We start from the raw sequence: 18,021 nt of genomic DNA, 5'->3' as shown, positions 1-18,021 counted from the left end.
CAGAAATAAAAATGAAAAACTATGAAAAAATTATGTATTCTGAGGAAAATACATACGGCATATATCCCTTAGAGAAAAATATACAGAAAAACAAACAGTTCAATAGAAAAAAAAAGTACCATTGGCGCACATCCTATGAAAAGTTTATAAAACACCTTCCCACCCATTTTGATGAAAGTGTTAGAGCATGGGGATTTCTCAGGAAGAATGATGAACAGAAGATGGCTCCACTGAGAGAAGCTGATGACTGAAGCACAATGAAGATCCAGAATGATAAGCAAATCTTCATGATTTCTATCCCAACAAGGATTGGGATCACCTATAAATGCTCCAGATGGCAGATCCTTTTGAGGAGACTACATAATAGCAATGTCTTGGGCCCATACTGTGGGAATGATGTGGAAAGAAGTGTTCACACTGATCGTACAGAGTACTGAGAGATGAGGGACTGCTATCTTTGTCTGACTTGCAAACAGCACCTTTATGAACATAGGATTCACATACTTCCTTTCTTATCTTTGGAAATTGCTTCTTAACTGCTTTTCAGATATTGAGAACTTCCTAACAACATGTTTTATTACAGTGGGTGAGTTTCTTGCAATCTCCAGCAAATTAAGTTTTATATAAGTATAAGGACTTTTTTTAAAAAGTCTCTTTATAGTAAAAGGGTGATTAGAATATTAATTCTGCAAAATTATAAATGGACCAAAGTCCAGATGGATTTCAAATAAGATTCTGAAGCTAATTATAAGAACCCTTCCTATGGGAAAAGTCTGATGTTTTGAATACTTAAAAAATGTGTGATAAGATAAAATTTTGAAAGTAGAGGGAATGAAAAGAAATTAAAGAATAAAGTTACTTAAACAGAATGGAGCAAACTACATTAACATTAGATCTATTGAAAAATATTGGAGGAGAGTCTTACCCAATTATCTGAAAATGGATTGAAATGGATTGATCTAAGGAAGTCAACAGGATCCTTAAGATTCTGAGCTCAGCCAACAGCTCTTTAAATCCCTTCTGGTTTGTTAAAGTGGCCTGGGGAATGGGTTTTAACCATGGTTAATTCTTCTTTAAATGAGATGGTTGTTTCCTTGCCTCTTAAAGGGGCTTCGGTTCAGCCCTTCTCAAGTCACCACTGGATCCCATCATACTGGATATTTAACTGCAGTATCTAACCTCCCTTTGGTGGGGGCGAGATGATTCCAAACAGCTTCAAAGGACCTTGAAAGGTGTGGAATATCAGGATCCTTTTCAGTCAGGATTCAGACCTGGATATTGGACATAAATGACATTGGTTGTGCTTTTAGATAACCTCTGGAAAGATGGGATGGGGATTGTCTATCTATTCTTGCCCTACTTTAACTCTCAGTGGCTTTCAATGCCATTGACCAGGACATCCTTCTGGTTTGTGTACTGCTGAATGTACAGATGAAAGCTGTTGATATTTTACCAAATCTGAATAACATGCTTATACTGAATTTACAAAACAGATCTGTTAAAGTTGTGAAGAATTTTGTGAGAATGGACCAGAAAGTAAAAATGAGAAGAAATCAAATTCCAGAACTTTATTTGATAGGATTAAGGATTAACATTATTAAAGGTACAAAGAAATAATATAAAGTTGGTTTATTTGGTTAAGATTAAAATAGATATGTAATCTCTGGAAAGCCTTAATAGACTTTTGCTGAGTAAGACTGAATGACAAGGCTTTTAAGGATTTGTTTATCGATAAGAAATGGGTTATGAGAAGAAGTCTTCTTCTGATAAATACATTCTCAACATGTGTATTTAAAATCCATCACTTTGAAAATCAAAGTGTATTTTGTGATTCAACGCTTGCAAATTAGATATACCATATCTGGCCTGAACAATTTCAGACAATCAGCGCAGCAAAGAAGTGTATCTCCTTGCTGCAATCTGTTGGTAGTCCAGATCTTTGCAGTCCAATAACCAATAGGATGACAACCATCAGATGATTCTATTCTAAGCAGGTTTATGGCTTCAGGGATGAAGTGATCAATAAGGAAAGTTTAAAAAAAATCATACATTTTAGGGAGACAATTTTTTTCCAGAGTGGATTCAGGAATTGCCCCCCCCCCCAATCAGTAATTAATGTTTAATAGTAATACATGTTTAAGATACCATTCCTTTGTCCCTCAGTCAGGACTACAATGATGACAATTTACTTCTAGGATGACAGATCACACTCTGACCCCAATAGGAGCTTTTTTACTGCCATCTTAAAGGTAACGGTTCCCCTCACACATATGTGCTAGTTGTTACCAATTCTAGGGGGCAGTGCTCATCTCCATTTCAAAGCCGAAGAGCCAGCACTGTCTGAAGATGTCTCCGTGGTCAGCATGACTAAATGCCAAAGGTGCACGGAACACTGTTACCTTCCCACCAAAGTTGTCCCTATTTTTCTACTTGCGTTTTTACATGCTTTCGAATTGCTAGGCTGGCAGAAGCTGGGAGAAGTAATGGGAGCTCACTCAGTTATGCGGTACTAGGGATTTGAACCACCAAACTGCCAACCTTTCTGATCGACAAGCTCAGTGTCTTAGCCACTGAGCCAACTTACTGCCCCCTTAATAGTCCCCAAAATTGAGAATTAGATATTCCGATGTCCAAATGTCCTTAGGTGGTTGTGTTGGAGAATGGACAAGGTGGGTTTCAGATTCTGGGTTCTATAACCTTCCTTCACAACCTCCTCCTATATCATAGAAATGTAGGCAGGCTTAAGAGCTCATCTATCTTTATTTTTATTTTATTTATGTTTTGGTACAGCCTGATTCCAGAGTGACTCTAGATTGTTCACAATACAAAAAAGCAAAATACAAATATAACAAATTAAATAAGAATACAGTATAGGATTGTAATAATTTATAAATTATTCTCCACTTTTACTTCCACAGAAGAAAATAAGTAAGCAAAAAAGAGCCAGGCACCTGAAAAAAAAAATATAGAGATGCATTTCCACTTTTCCAAGATTTGGGATTATTGAAAATCTCTCATACCACAATTTAGCCACAGTTTTAAAATTGCTCAGCCTATGTTATCAGTTTTGAATTTATCCACACCCTCTTTCAAAATAGGTCAAGTTCTAACACAATGTCTCTCCATGGCCACCACAAACACATTATTATTTTTTGCTGCCGAATGGCACTCATGTGTCAATTTTTCCTTCTAGAAAACTCTAATTATTCCAGAATAGCAGGGGCCAAGAACCTCAAGGAAATATGTCATAATTTCCCTGTCCATTTTTTAAATATAATATATGCACAATAGTGTAGTTCCACAATAGAAAACAAATGCCAACAATCCCCAGTCAGTAATCAACAGTAATGACAAGCAATGGTGATTGCTCTATTACTCAGCTTATTCAAAGCTCTATTGCAACACTGAATCTTAACAATTGAATGCAGGGAGTATATGGTGATAGTAGCTTCTGAACAAAAAGAAAATTGGCTTTCTTTCATGGGGATTGAGAAAAGCAAAAATAGTAGATACTTCAGCCACTGTGTAATAAATTAGTAGAACATCAGTTTAAACAAAATTATTATGAATGAAAACCTTGAATAGATTCTTGGTATGCTACTGCCCATCTTAGATATTTGCAATCATTTTCTCCACTGTTTCTGTCCTCTAACTGGCAAAATGTATGAACACATTAATATACAAAGGACTGAGCTTTTCAAATTTAAACATATTAGTTTTGCTTTCATAAATTTCCACACCTTGAGAATGAGCAATTCTGACCGTTGTCTTTTGCTCTATTTTTAATCAAGTTTTTTTTTTCTATGCAAGTTACAAAAAAATACAAATATTCCAGTAAACTATTTTTTAAAATTCTAAATATAATTCTTTGCTATTATCTGTATAAATCAGTTCAGCAAGTGTAGCTATATTCAACATCAAAAAATCATAGTTTTATCTGTCAACCATTTGGTGAGGAACAATAGAAAAAAGCAGTGGCAGATCTCATTGAGCAGCAGAAATATTTGAACGAACAGCAATTCAAATCTGGGCCTTCAAAAATAAAGTGTACTTTTAAGGGACTTGAAGATTTTTTAAAAGTGCCATTGTTAAGATTTTTTATTTAGTTAGTTGATGCTCCCAATTGTAGTAGCACTTTACTACAGGTAGTCCTCAACTTACAACTGTTCATTTAGTGACTGAAGTTACAAGAGCACTGAAAATGCGATTTATGACCTGTCCTCGCACTTACAGCCATTGTAGCAACTCCACAGTCAAAAATTTGACTTTTGACAACCGACATGTATTTCCAATGGTTACAATACCCTGGGGTCACATGATCACTATTTGTGACTTTTCCCAATTGACTTCGAACAAAGCAAAGTGAAGAAGGAAGCCAGCTTAGTTAACTACTGTGGTTCAGTTAACAACCATGGCAAAAAGATCATAAAATCAGGTGCGACTCACTTAACAATCATATTGCTTAACAGTGAAAATTCTGATCCCAGTTGTGGTTGTAAGTCAAGGACTATCTTATATATTAAAGATACTAAACCAAATGTATTCTTGATTTAGCCAACCCTTATTGTCTTATTGCTGTTGTTTCTCATATAACTTTGTGCCTGGCTTCCATATTTGGGCAGCATTTTGATTTCCCCAAAGGAACGCCCTTGCTCCCCACCTCCATCCCACCTCCTTGGACTTCTGGAAATTTGTGGTATCTTTATTTTGCATCTGAGCTTCCTTTATTGTGGGAATGAGTAGCCCTTAGATATTTTGAGCAGCACTGACTTCTTTACTTTTTCTTTCCCTGTGTTTTTATACTGCTTCCACCAGTTCTGTGAAGTTGCTTCTTCTGAAATGAAATATAATGGTTAACTTCTGTAAGTTTACTATTCATATATAAATTAAATCTAACCACACTATGCCTCTCATCAGTTCAAACAACCACCAAATTTTGTATGGGGTGCTGCCTGATCCAGTTCTGGTTATTTCCATTATAACAGGGATCTGAAATCATCTGGTCCTTGGACCCAAATAGAAATATGTTCACCAAGCCAGCAAGACAGAGAGTGATGAAACGTTCTATCTACTCAAGCAACCATTTTAGCATAGGCTTCATCTGTCACTTCAGGATGAGTGGAGCAACAGGATCCTGAAATGGTAGCAGCAGCCTGGCCTGAAGTGGTATGTTTATTTAGGATTTATTTCATTTTTATGTTATTTCTAATAACTTTTATTTAGTTCATCCAGTTTGACAGAAGGGAGTGAATGTTATTATATGATTCTCTTTCAGATATGTGTTTCCTTCATCCTTTGTGATCAGATGAGCTTGATCACCCACAAGGATTTGGCAGATTTGATTATCAGCTACAGATGTCTGCTTCTGGCCTGTTTCTGCCATATCTCCACTTGGCAATCAAAAATGTCCTCTCACATATTTCCTAGGCCAGATACAGGCAATCTGTGCTGTCTGGATTATCTGGCTTTCAGGTCCTATCAGTTCAGGAAAGTGTCCATCATGAGAGATCTTCAGCCCCAAAGAAGATGGTAGAATACATCGTTAGCCCCTTAAAAAAGAAAGAAAGAAAAAGGAATTATCATTACAGAACAGAACAGAAAGGAACACCCCAAAGACTCTATTGATCTGGATTCTGCTCATTCCCTGCCTTCCAAGTTGCAAATAGTATGTGTAATACATATATGTATATATGTGCGTGCATGCATATAGAATATGTATATGGGTGTATATACCTCTATGTGTGGAGAAAGAAAAGACTGCATGCAGACAGTATATCTGATTGTATAAGGGCTAGTATGCCTTCAGGGTCAGAGACCTGTAGGTCACATCATATATCTTGCCATATAAGATAGCCTTGAAAGCTTTAGTGAGCGTTTTTCTCATCCTTTTTCCATGGAAACTTTCAGTGGCTTGCAATTTAATCCAAAAGGTATGTAATTAACGTTCTGGGAACATTTAGTTAGGCATTGATTATTCTGCACAGCTTTGCCCAAAGCCTTTTTTCCCTCCAAATTTTCTTTCAGCAATTTGGATCTATTCCCATTTGAACTAGCTCCTTAGGATACCTCATGTGAGGAGAATTCTCATTCTTTATTTGTTATTTGTAAACCACTAACTGTAACAATTCTGTACCTGTACTTTTTCTTTTTAAAAAATACTGTACTGGGCTGTATCAGTTCATTGGTTTGTTTCTTTTTGTTTGTTTGTTTTATATCTGATTATTGTAATACACTGGATGAGAGTTGTAGATTTTATTTTGCAGATGTGTGAATTGCTCACTGTGGCTAAGTCAGCATGACTGAATAATGTGGGCTGTGAGATGTATGTGAATAGGTAGAAGTCAAGAATCCCTCTCTTCAAATATTCAGACAATGTCTGTTGGTGCTTTGATTTGTCTGTTTCAGTCCTGTGTGCTAGTGGTCGCCTATGGATTCCATTAACAAGGTGCAATAGAACCCCTGTGAATTGCAGTTCTGAAGCTCCACAAAGCAAAAAAGAAGAAAATCATGGCTTTCTTTCTTTTTGTTCTTCTTATACTCCTAGAGGCTCTATATTAGGTGCAAAACTAAAGTAATATCCCATCATCACCACTTTTAATTATAATTAGGGGAAATGAAGTCTTATTAGACAGAAAACTTTCTCCTCATATTAACAACTCTGATGTTTCTGTAGAATGTCAAGTGGGCACAACATGTAGTGAAAAAACAGAGAGTAGGTGTTAGCAATTCCCTCTTTCTGTGGTGAGTAGGAAAGAATGGGTTTTCGTTGCTTTGTTGAGTGGTATTATTTGCAATTGGTTGATTGGTGAGGCTCTGATTGGCTTATGTTCCCTGCTTGTTCCCAGGGTTCTAAGAATGGCAGGAGTGAAAATCACATACTGTAGCTGGCTTCAAACAGAGGTATTGGGGAGTGGAAACAGTGCCACGTGGAAGTGTTTGAAATTGATCCAAAATATAAGTACTCATTGATTGTAGCACATCTCACTTTTACCCAAATTTCTGGTTCTTTGGTCAGACCTTAACAACTAAGCCCTCCCAGCTTTTCTGAAATTCTGAATTTTGAATTACTCTTGCAAAATCCCCTAGATTTTTCTTATACTACAGTAAAAGTCCAGGCCATTTTCTTTTATTCTAATAAACTGAATTGTAGTGACTCAATGGTAGTTGGGGGAAAAGTTCTTTCTGTGCTGAGCTGTTTGTTTTTATTTGTGCGTCTATATTCTTTTACTATTACCTGAAAACACATGAGAACAAGATATAGAAGCAATTTTACTGAAGAAGACTAGTTCACAAATAAAATGTCTTGTTTGTTACCTAGGTATTGCTGATTAATGACTCAATTATCCTGCCTCTTACAACAGCATACCTCCTGATTGTAACATTGCTGATTGTTCTGCTAAGTGAGCTGGGGAAATGGAGAGTGGATGGATTGGACAACACAGTCGATAACCACAAGCTTTGGATGTGAAGTGGTTAGGAATGTAGGACTCGGGATGTTTTAAAACTATATAGGGCTTGCACATTTGAAATTTTCAGCTCTGAGTAATGGAAAAGTAAGATGATGATGATGATAATTGATGATGATGGTGGTGGTGAACTAGGCTGCAAAAATACAGATAACCACATGATTGCAAGAGATAGATACAAAAGGTTTCACTGTTTTTACCAGTGGATGTCTGAATTTTTACAACATAGATCTAATACAAAATGATGAAAAATCATAAGCTCAATTCAGAAAAAATTAAGGTGTGTATATTTAGTATCTAAAAGTCTTTGGTGGACTAGTTTTAGCATGCTGGAATTAGCAAAAAGAAAGAAAACGAGTTGGCTGTGAGATAGAAAAGATAAACCAAAACAATATGACATGTGTCAACATTAAACGGGTCTACTCAGAATTAAATTTCTCAGACCCCACCAAAACCTGTATATGATTACTTTTAGCATCACATTTTAGCATTTTATCCAGAAATGTGCTATAAACCTGTTATACTGCAATATGTAAAAAGGATGAAAGATTGAAATCACATAAGGGGTGAGTGATAAGGACAGTTTGCTGAATTCAGAAAGACAATTTTTATAAAATGATGTATCATTAATATTTGTCACCAGAAAAATTGTCTAAAATATATACTGTAATTTAAATTTATGCTGGGAATGTGAACAAGAAAAGACTTTTCATCATGCTTGGTACATGAGAAAAAAGCTAAAAATATTGGATTCAAATATATATATATATTAATGCATAATATTTTAAAGGTACAATTAAATGCAATTAAAGCCAGACATCCTTCTTTGGGGACTGATTGACAAAAAGTTAGAAAAAACTCACAGTACTTTGATTTTATATATATGATAAGAGCAGTTAAATTTTTCTATGCACAATGGTAGAAAGATTGGGACATTGCACACAATGGAAGAATGGATGGTGAAGATGATGAAGCTTGCTGACATGGTGAAATTGATAGCTTTGATTAGAGAAAAGACACTGATAAATTTTAATGCTGATTAAAACTACCTCTTGGATTTTTTGCATAAAACAGAAAAAATGAAATTAGGATACTGTATATCAGTTTGATGATTTTAAAAATAAATAAATAATAGAAAAATTCAAAGTTTTATCGCAAACTTGGAGTAAGAGATCAGTTTAAATTTATGCTTATAATACTTATATAATAAAAGAAAATTGGACATCATTTCCTTATATTTCTTTTCTCTTCTTTTATTTCACCACTTTTGGCTTTGTTTGCTCTTTCTTTCTTTGCTCTTTCTCTTTCTGTCATCTTAATTATTAACTCTTGCTAGTTTTTTCTTTCTTATTTAAAATGTAATAAAGTTATAAAACAGGGTCAGGTTGCTTATTTCATGAAATGAGACATTCCTGGGTGAGGATTAATTATTGTAATCAGGAGAATGGAGCAATCTATAAAGAAAAGACCATTGTTTATTGGCAGAATGAACTTGAACATATGGCCTCTCAAAATTTTCCTGCCCTATTTCAAAGAACTCTATAATTGGAACAATTTGGCTATCCTAAAAGTTAGTTCTTTAATCCACTAACAGTGCTTTACTACTATTGAATTACAGATTCACACATATAATTTGTTTTTACTGTGCTAATAGAAACCAACCAACCAGGTCCGGTAAAAATATGGGATAATTCAGCATATTATCTGTATGAGATCAGAATGCCATTCTCTCCTAAAGAGATTCTGATTATTACAAATAACATTACCTATCACAGAATGTGAATGGTAGCATAGAAAACATAAATAGTTTTCTGATAATTTAAGGAAAACATGAGGAATCACTTATTATAGTTAAGAAAATGCAAGGACCTTTTAATGAGATTATTTTATTTTGTGAAAAACAAATGTCTCCTTAAATTTCTGCTTTATTTTGAATGTGGACTATATTTTACTACTCTTTTATTGCCATGTTGCACGAACTGAAGAATTAATCACAGTGCACTGGAAAAATGTACTGTATCATTTACTTGCATCTAACTATGATACAAGCATGTCTTGGCAATATCTTTTCGGTCTACCATATCTGTGTAATGTTCTCTTCATCTTGACCCTGGCTTATGACTGAGAGAGGTCTAAGTTCATCTTTGCTGACTGGTAGTAAGGGTAGCTTACTTGGTAAAGGTACTTAAAGGCAGCCCCAAGATTTTAAAAACAGTTCGGCTTTGTCATCCATTACCTTGGACAGAAAGTAATTAGTGACTACAGTGACTTGAAACAAAGACACAAAAAAAGCAATATTGGGATCAGCAATGGACACAGCATATTTCATATTTCAGTGGTTTTCTGCTAACTGAAATATTGGTGAATCTGGTCATGGGGGAAAGACCCTTAGCCTTTTTCTAAGCATGTAAGAAAAAAAATTAGTATTCAAATAAGTTTTCCAAATGTTAAATTAATACATTTATATGCCCAGAATGCTAATGCTTATATTTTCAGGATATGCAATATAGTAGGACTAACACATTAGCAGTAATTATACTATCAAATGCTAGGACAGTCGCAAATTAGATTTGTCAATTTAGAATCAGTGATGTCAACAAGGTTAAACACCTTGACATCCTGAAAACATTTTGAGATAACTTGATTTTAATGATCGTTGCTGGATTGTAACTAAGAAAAGCAGATGACAAAGGGAACAATATTGCCTGCAGTGTGATATCTCAGTAGAAATATGGTGAGGAACAGCAGCCTGTCTGTTTTCATTCTGTCTCTTATGTTAGATGGTTCTTAATCAGCTGGTTGCTTTTCAGCTTGTGAGCATTAAAACGTATACCTGGTTTACAAAGCTGCTTTTTATCATGTCAGGTCAAAGATTTATCTGTCTTCATACATTTGTCTTTTTTAACTGATATCAGTTTTGTGAGGATTCATGCAAGACTTTTCCACTGTTCTACCTGGAAGTATCTGGGACTGAATTATTCATCAATCCATCCATCCATCCAATTTTTATATTATCAAAAAAATTTGACTCTCATATGTAAAGCAAATGCTGCACAATTGTGTTAAAAATGATAAGTCTACATGCCAAGTAACAAGTTGTTGCTTGGCATGTCAAAGCTTTCTTGAACCCAAGATCAGTCAGAAGACCCTCATAAAAGCATATTAGTAGCCTTAGCTATTTGTTCTAAGTGTATTATTTTTGCTACTTCCCTTCCATTTTAACCTGTCTCTGCTTGTCTTTGCTGATTTCCTTCTCTGCTGTGTGAGGAGGAATGCTGCACTGGGTGGTCAGTAGAGGCTATAGCCAATTACATACCATCTAACATACAATGTATTCTTTAGCCTAGTAGCAGCTGCTCACTCCCTTAACCTTCAGAACAAATAAGGATTTTGGAAAAAAAAAATCAGGGGCTGAACTTTCACTATTCCAGTATCCTCCCACACACAATAGATTGGTTCCTAGGAAATCTGAAGTCCTTATAGTTTCAGTCACAACTGGGTAGCTGGCACAATGTTTGATAAGCATAACCGGTGTAGGAAATCTTTGTGTGTCAGGGGAAGCTTCATCCTGGTGGAGCCAGAGGAAAACAAAGTCATATCATGCTCAGTTTCCCATTTTCGTGTTGTCTTATATCCCGTAATTGCCTAAAGGTTTGGAAAAAGCTCTGATGATTGAACAGATTGGTACTCTATCTAAGAGCCATGGGTTAGCTTTCCAACTCATCCCAAAATTATTTTAAGCATCCTCTCCTCTTCAGATTCAGATCAGAATAGGCTTTGGCAAACAAAGCTATGTAACACAGAACACAGTACATAGTTTAATTTAAAAGCCAAGGCAAATGTCCTCAATTCTTTGTAACATCCTCACAGGTACAACCAGTTCCAAATCCCATGAATGCCATCATAACTTTATTTATTAGGCTGTAGTGATAGGTTGGGGCTGAAGCAAAACTTCTAGAAAACTGGATGGGAATTCCAATTATTTACTTATTTGTTTATGTTTAAAATTTTCTAGTGCACTCAAATCTAACAATTCTGAGTATTTGACATTTAAAAGCAGAAATAGAAATCTAAATAAATTCCAAAATATGGTGTCCTCCAGAGGGAACAAAAGTCTTCTCTGTCCTCTATCCATGAAGCAAAAAATAAACCAAAGATCCCCGAATCACAGTTATTGAAGGCCTGGAAGAAAAGTCATGTTTTAAATACTCTTGTAATGGCTGCTAAGATTGGGACCATGCAAATCTCTGCAAGGGTGCCATTTCAGAAGACAGGTACTTGTCAGAAAAGACTATTAGATGATACTGCTTTAATGAAAGGATCAGGAGAGAGACAACTCTGCCAGATATTGCTGGGCAGGCATAAACTAATGGCCCTCAAATAATTCAGACCTATAGTATGCCATTTGGGGTTTTAAAGGGAACAACCAGTACCTTGAATTAATCTAGAAGTCAACTGGTAATCAGTGCTGACTGGACATGATATGGCCCATCCATCACTGCTCATGCTGCTCCACTCTGTACAGCTGTAGCTTTCAAATGGTTTTCTAGGGCAGTCCTGTGAGGAACAGGTTGCCATAATCCATTGCAGTTCTGACTGACATACTTAGAGGTCTTGATTTGGAGGAAGCTGTATTATAGGACTATCTCCTCCTGCTCAAACAGTCCTTTTTATGCACTGCAGTTCCTCAAAAGATCTTATTTATAAACTTTCAGTATCGTTCTTACAATGGGGAATTGAAGCCAAGCGTTTCCATGCAGTTGAAAGATCTAGTGCTGTCCGCATAACTTTTGCACAGTATTGGAAAAAAGAAAATACACCATCAGAGCTAGATATAATCAGAAAAGTGTTGGCCTGTGGGGAAGCAGATAGGCTCACTCTTGAATTTAAAAATAAAGGGGAATCAGGATATTTTGAAGTCTGGAACAGATTTTATGATTGGTATAAGACAAGGTGACCAGACTGGAACAAACTGTATATATTGTGATTGGACAGAAGGATAGATAATGCACTAAGTAGGCTAATAGTTAATGGTGGAGACTAATTGTGTATAACGTGAATGTATGGTCACTTCGACTCTGTGGTACTGCATTGTTTTAAATGTAAAAATAATTAAAAAAAATTTTTTTTAAAGATAATCAGGGTGGGGCCTCGTTAGAACATGGGTGGAAGACCACCAGGAAATCCCAAGGTTGTAGGCCTTGGTTAAACTGGGAAGTGGAAAAACGTCTTTAAAAAGACAATAAAAGACATTTCTATATTGAGAACCAGGTTGGAGTGACAGTTAAAGGCTGGACTAGAATCAGAGAAATGGCATGGAAGCCAACTGGGTGACTTTGGACAGTCTATTTCTCTCAGTCCAGCCTACCTACAAGATTATTGAGGTGGGGAAAATAGGAGAAGGGAGCATAATGTATGCCACCTTGATTTGTACAAATAAAAGTGAGATATAAATCAATCAATAAATGCCAACAAATATATTGTTCAAAAAAAAAGAGAAAGATCTAGTGCTGTCTTTAGCAAAAACACCTTTCAGATGCAACTAGATTCCAGTTTTAAGAAGGAAATGTGTTCTCCCAATTTTGTTAACAGAACTGTCTGAAAATTGAAAGTTGCTTCACTAATTTTTTTCAATATAATATTGCCAGTATAAGTCCCCAGTGAACAATTGAAGCAAACTATTATTACAAATAAATCTAAATATTATTATTCATGAAGGGTAAAGCATCATCACTTGTGGGTTTCCATCCTTCTTGTGTGTAAGTGTTGGTGTCTGATATTAAGAGCTAAGAAGGTGCCATCTGGTTTCATTTTAGAGGTAGATGATGGGATTCATTTAGACACCACTTGACATTACATTTCTCTCCATCTTCTGCATAGGGACATGAGGAACTGCTATTTTGGAGCTTTCAAAATATTGTTATTTCAGGACTCTGGGGGAAATTAAAATGAAAGCTGCAGTTGCAGGTAGATAGCCTGACAGGACAGGAAGAATCCAAACCTTAAACTAGAATTCTTAATGCTTCTATGAGTTCAGGCTTTTTCAAAATATGTGCAGGGGTATCTGTTTCTACATTAAAAAATTGGGAAAAGTGGTTTTCAAAACTCATAAAATTTTTGTACACTACTTGCCAAGAAATCCCTCCTATTTAAGAATATGGTGGAATCTCTGATAGCACTATAGAAAAGTATTTACTGAATTGAATTCATATTGTAATAGACCACTTAATAATGTTTTCTCAAGAGAGAGGAGCTCAAGGTAAAACCTGTTTGTGGGTCCTTTAATATTGTACATAGCTTTTCCCCTTCCAGTTGTACCAACAATTAGAAAAATGAAACAATTCCCATTTTGGAATGGGTTTTTTTTCCTGACATCTTTATGCATCTGGGTGTCTTTCATATACATTGGCTTTCATTGCAGCGACCTAGTAACTCATATCCTCAGGTCAAAGTATCTGAAAAGATATCATTCTGGGAGGGCTGCCTCATGTCATGTCATGCCATAGAGCAGGAGCAACAACCCACTCACTCGTTATTTTTTTCCTTATTGAAATGTTGGTCAAATATTTGCCGACGTGCAATTCCTAGTAAGTTCTTGCTTCAAGATATGCAGAAATCCCAGAAAAGACGACATAAGAATTGCATACTGTGTCAGTGGGCTAATTGGTGAACAAATGTTGTACAATTGAGGGGAAAGTCCAAATCTTTTGCTGAAGCCAAAAGGTAACCAGTTTTCTATTGTTCACAATTTGGTCCTTGTGCTTTGACAAATCACTTATTCAACTTTCTTCAACAAGAACTCTAAAAATCTGTCCGGTTTAACTGGATTTGCTATAATTGTTACTCTGAGAAACCAACACCAGTCTAGATTGATTAGATTTCTGCCAGTTACTTCACAGATGTCAAAGGAACATGAACTACCAATTTATTTCTCTTTCTCTTTGTACTACATTTTTTATAAGAAAAATCACTGCACTAAAAGATCTCTACATAAATGTGACTCAGGCTTAATTGTGACACTTCAGTTCTTGATTAAAATAGTCAATGAGAACAATAAATTTTGTATGAGAGTGACAAGCTCTAAAACTTTGATTAGCCTAAAATAGTACCAGTTGGGATTGACCTGGCTTGATTATTGATTGCCACCTACAAAAAGATAAGCATAACCTACTTGTAACCATATGGCAAGTTTCTTCAGTGGAAAAAAATGGCAAGTGATAAGGATAATTTTAACATATACTGAACCCAAGCAAATCCTGGGGAGTGAAAAACTATTTCTTGTAATATGGGAACTTGCTGATTGGCAAATGTTGATATAATAAAGAAACAATTAAAATCCAATGCAGAAGAATATTAACAAAGAATTGCATTGTTTTGTCGGCATTATAACAGCAAATGCTGATGAGATAAAAGAGAGCTTTGGCCACAATCATGAAAGTATTTGCTACTTTGAAATAGCTGCAAAAATAGCAGATACAGTTACTTAGTTACTTACCCATTACTTGCTTATCCATTGATTTAAAAATACTGTTCTTGCTGATGAGTTAAGATTATAGTCCCAGAATTCCAATTTAGCATAGACTGATTAAAAACGTTATAGTAAAAACTCATAAGTATAAATCTAATCCCAGTTATACTAATAGTAGATATGGGCTTTGCTGTTGTCACCCTGTCCTTATTTTTAACTTTCTCAGGATGACCGGCAAACTTCATCCATCTCCACCTCATCTTCCACATTCATTCCCATACATGTATCAAATCACATACTCACCATTCAAGTCACATATGCACATACACAGTCACTCATTGACCCCTCCCTTTCTCACAAAGACTAAGAGGTTTTACTAAGCATGGAGGGAAACTGATGGCATTTGACCAAGAAAACCATTTTAAAGCTTGGGCCCACTCTTCCTCCTTACCACTTATGAAGTTGTACCCAAATGGTGAACAAATATTTGAGTGAAAGAGAAGAGAAAGAAGTTCACTCAAGTGATCTAAGAATATGCTGTAATAGCAATAGCACTTAGACTTAAATACCGCTTCACAGTGCTTTACAGCCCTCTCTAAACAGTTTAAAGAGTCAGCCTATTGCCCCCAACAATCTGGGTCCTCATATAACCAACATCAAAAAAAGAGGGAAGGCTGAGTGAACCTTGAGCTGGTAATGCTTACGATGTTAGACTGGTGGTGGGGAGACCCAGGTTTTAGTCTATCCACAACTACCAACTCACCTTGGGCCACTATTTCTCTGTCAGCCCATAGAACTGTTGTTGCCAGGAAAAGATAGAGTGATACATATGCTACCTTTAGTTCTGAACAGAAGGCATGATATACATTTAATAAACAATGAATTCTTGTAATTCCATTGAAATGCCGTGTCTAAGATTGCTATCAGAAACCCAGCACATTTTTTTCTGGATAAAAGAGATAGATATTTTATCCTTTAATATCACCATTGGTTGACTGAGATATAATCCTTTGGACTTCTATCCATAGGTACAACTTGGTTTTATTTCCTTTAGAAAATGGAACTGTTGCCCTGATAGTCCCCCAATCAAAGGCAGCCAATTTGTTTCGTTTTTTTCTTAATAATGTGCAATAGATTGGTGCAGGGACAAGTAGATGGAAGCTTGTGAGCCAGAGGTGGTTTCTACATTAATTGTATCTGGGTCTTTAAGATCAGAAAACAAAGTAACATTACCTCACTATATATTTGTAAAAGAGAGGGAGGGAGAGGGGGGGAGGGAGAGAGAGGGAGAGATGCTTTCAAGCTAAATAGCTGGGTAATGTATATTAAATATGATAACACTTTGGCTTGTATATATCATTGTTAACCTGGTGCCTCCAGAGTGTTCATAGTAGCTCATTTAGCACAGCCATTGGTCCTGCTGGTTAGAAATAATGGAACTAAAGTTCAGGTTGAGAAAGTGTGTGCAATGCTCCAGTTATGCCTGAGGCATCTTCTACTGCTTGCTATTCTTCCTTTCCAAAAGGCCATGATCACTATCTGCCCTCTGGGAAGTATCTCTAAAGACAGAGTGAGAAAAGAAGATGATAGCCACTATCGAAACCCATTAAGCTAGTTTCTCTGCCCTTTAGAAATTATCCTGCTGGAAGAGCCCTAGAAATGTGTTTTTAAATAATATATAGTTTATTACGAATTGTAAGCTGCTTTATTTCACTGAAAGGCAGGATATAAATAATTGTAATAAACAAGCTTTTTCAGTTGCAGCACACTTGTGTCTTCCATGTTACTTTCTGAGAACTCAGATAGGCCCAAGTGCATGTAAGCTGGCTAAATGTCTATGGAGATCCTCAGTCGTCCAGGTCATGGTTGTAAACTGCCTTATTGAACTAGATTATGGGTGTTTGGTTCTCAAAGTAGAGGGAGAGAACTACAGAAGATCTTCCCGGAAATCTTCACTGGGTTTAAATTTCTTTTGATCCCACCCATTTGTGACACTTTTAGAAGAGATAATTTGAACAAACATTGCAATATTTTCTCTGCCTTTCCATCTTATTTTCAGCTATGGCACTCTGTACTTTGAAATGAACACATAAGAAAACAAAGACTAAAACAACCTTGGACGAGAAATGATCTTTACAGGCAGGCCCAATCAGAACGCCACAAAAGAGTTGTTCCTGTATTGCACAACTATAGATTTGATTTGATTTTCCTCATAGCCTTGTGGCAATGCTCCTTTCATTTCAATGCTTCTTGGTAGTGTGATGAAAGGGGGCTTACCATCATGTTGTGCTCATTTTCGGGGTATCTCAGTATTATTTTACATTTTAAAATCTGCTTTGTGTTCAAAACATCTCAAAGTAGTACACATTGTTGGAAAGAAAAAATAAATAATGAAGCATAATAAAATTTCAATACGAAATACTCAGTAAATCATAACTAAACATTGGGAAGGGAATTATTGTTATTCACATACCAAGCCTGCCATATTGCTGTATCAGGTAAAACCCGTTTCAACTTTCTTTTCAGGATGGCATCTCAAAGAAAACACATTTGCACTCAACATATGGAAAAGACCAAGAAAAGACTCTGATTCTAAGTTTTTATAATTTTTTACCCTGATATTTTGTGGTAGGTTTCTTTATTTTTGAATATAAAGTGACAGAAATAATTTGTTGTTAGAAAAGAGAAAGAATCTTTTGACTATTTACAGATTCTGTACATCACAAAGTTTTCTCATTTTGTTTTATTTTTGTTGTTGTTCCTTCCTCAGCCTTCCCCTTTCTACATTTGTCCTGCATGGTGGGAGCAATGCTGTACTAGAAATCTACATAGTTCACCCCCCCACCCCCACCCTCCAAAACCATCTGCTCCCAAAACAAGTCCCAGTGAGAAACAAGAAAACTCATGGGAAAAAATAACTACTTTCTTTTTTCCAGGATCAATGTGAGTGTTTATGTATGTTTCAGTGTGTATGTTGATGTGTGTGTGTGTGTGTGTGTGTGCATACATATATACATACACACATTTATATATAATAGTTTTCAAATTCAAACACCAAAATCATTAAAAGAAAGGGAAAAGTAAACA

The 18,021-nt window shown here is 35.9% G+C and overlaps 1 protein-coding gene across 1 annotated transcript in view; it reads right to left on the bottom strand.

Annotated features, from left to right (window-relative positions):
• Window positions 1-3,459: 3,459 nt before the first annotated feature.
• GRIN2B (glutamate ionotropic receptor NMDA type subunit 2B) overlaps window positions 3,460-18,021 on the bottom strand; it is a 352,876-nt gene continuing 338,314 nt past the window's right edge. Inside the window, exon 14 of the mRNA XM_087723269.1 lies at window positions 3,460-5,549. Within this exon, the coding sequence (XP_087579395.1) occupies window positions 5,499-5,549 (51 nt within the window). The 3' untranslated portion in view covers window positions 3,460-5,498. The remainder of the gene's footprint in view (window positions 5,550-18,021) is intronic.

Source organism: Thamnophis sirtalis, unplaced genomic scaffold (genome assembly GCF_051295495.1).
Source record: "Thamnophis sirtalis isolate CommonGarterSnake01/CBP01778 unplaced genomic scaffold, rThaSir2_p1.2 scaffold_9, whole genome shotgun sequence".
In the NCBI taxonomy this organism is placed as follows: Eukaryota; Metazoa; Chordata; class Lepidosauria; order Squamata; family Natricidae; genus Thamnophis; species Thamnophis sirtalis.
This window is presented reverse-complemented; position numbering and strand designations above follow the sequence as displayed.